Raw genomic sequence first — 1,040 nt, 5'->3', positions numbered from 1 at the left:
CGCCGCCCCATAATCGTTCCGCTCTCTTCCCCCCCACCACCCCCACTAAGGGGTACAAATAAACATCCAGATTCCTTTCAATCCGTACTCAGAGTGTACCCAGATATCCATTTACTGAACACAGAATCTCTTGCGTCGTTTATTTTACCAGATGTCACCGGGATGCCTACGGGTTTTTTTTATCCATTTTGTTTCTAAGCTCTCCGACACAATATAGGAGAGGATATTTCAGTTATTATTACCATCATTAAGATAACTAAGCCCTCCGGAGTCATCAGTGATTTTCTGACGATGAAGACAGAACTTCCACTCCCCCAAAGGAGACGGTAATAAAACAGGATTTGGGGTGGGGACAAACCAACCCCCCCAAAACCTGTCAACCATTTTAGATCTCTATTTGGGAAACATCAGGAGTGTGTGTGAAGACGCCTACTTAATGCCGCCACTATTCCCTGCCGATTCGAGTTCACGGAGCCCAAAGACGGGGGTGGGGGTTGGGGGTGGGAGGGAGACGGAGTAGGAGATAAAGGGAAGGTGGAAGAAGAGGGAGGGGGTTGCTTTACCTGAGACCAGCCACTGGCCTCCATTGTTGGAGAATTCAATGGCATTGACACAGCCGAAGTGGCCCAGGAGGTCCTTCTTGTAGAGATTCCTACAGCCCCGCAGGCGTCTCCTCTGAAAATCCTGGGTGAGCAGAGGGTCTCCCTGCAAGCCCCTCTGGGACAAGAAGCCCACGACTGACCTCATGTTGCCCCCCAGGCCAGCTCGCCTTCTCATGCCGCTGTTGCTGCTGCTACTTCCCCGCCGGCCGCCCTCCCCCCGCTCACTCCCTCCCTCTGCCTTCTCTCCGCCTCCCCCCCCTTATTATTGTTATGATGATTTCCCCCCCTCTTTAGCCAGCCATCGCAGGGAAGAGGTGTTAGACACTCCGTTGCTTCCTGATCCCCTATAAACTCCTCCCCCGCCTCGCAGCGGCAGCAGCTGATCCACAGCTGCAGCCTGTCCCCTTCACACGATGCTTCTGCCGGCTACTGTGCCGC

General features: G+C 53.8%; 1 protein-coding gene across 1 annotated transcript in view; it reads right to left on the bottom strand.

The window, feature by feature from the left end:
* The window catches only part of DCAF5 (DDB1 and CUL4 associated factor 5), a 57,995-nt gene extending 57,218 nt beyond the window's left edge, over positions 1-777 (bottom strand). Inside the window, exon 1 of the mRNA XM_015413315.1 lies at positions 564-777. Within this exon, the coding sequence (XP_015268801.1) occupies positions 564-777 (214 nt within the window). The remainder of the gene's footprint in view (positions 1-563) is intronic.
* Positions 778-1,040: the final 263 nt, after the last annotated feature.

Source organism: Gekko japonicus, unplaced genomic scaffold, assembly GCF_001447785.1.
Source record: "Gekko japonicus isolate JY-2015 unplaced genomic scaffold, Gekko_japonicus_V1.1 scaffold32, whole genome shotgun sequence".
In the NCBI taxonomy this organism is placed as follows: Eukaryota; Metazoa; Chordata; class Lepidosauria; order Squamata; family Gekkonidae; genus Gekko; species Gekko japonicus.
The sequence above is the reverse complement of the archived record's forward strand: the minus strand, read 5'-3'. Positions and strand labels throughout refer to the sequence as shown.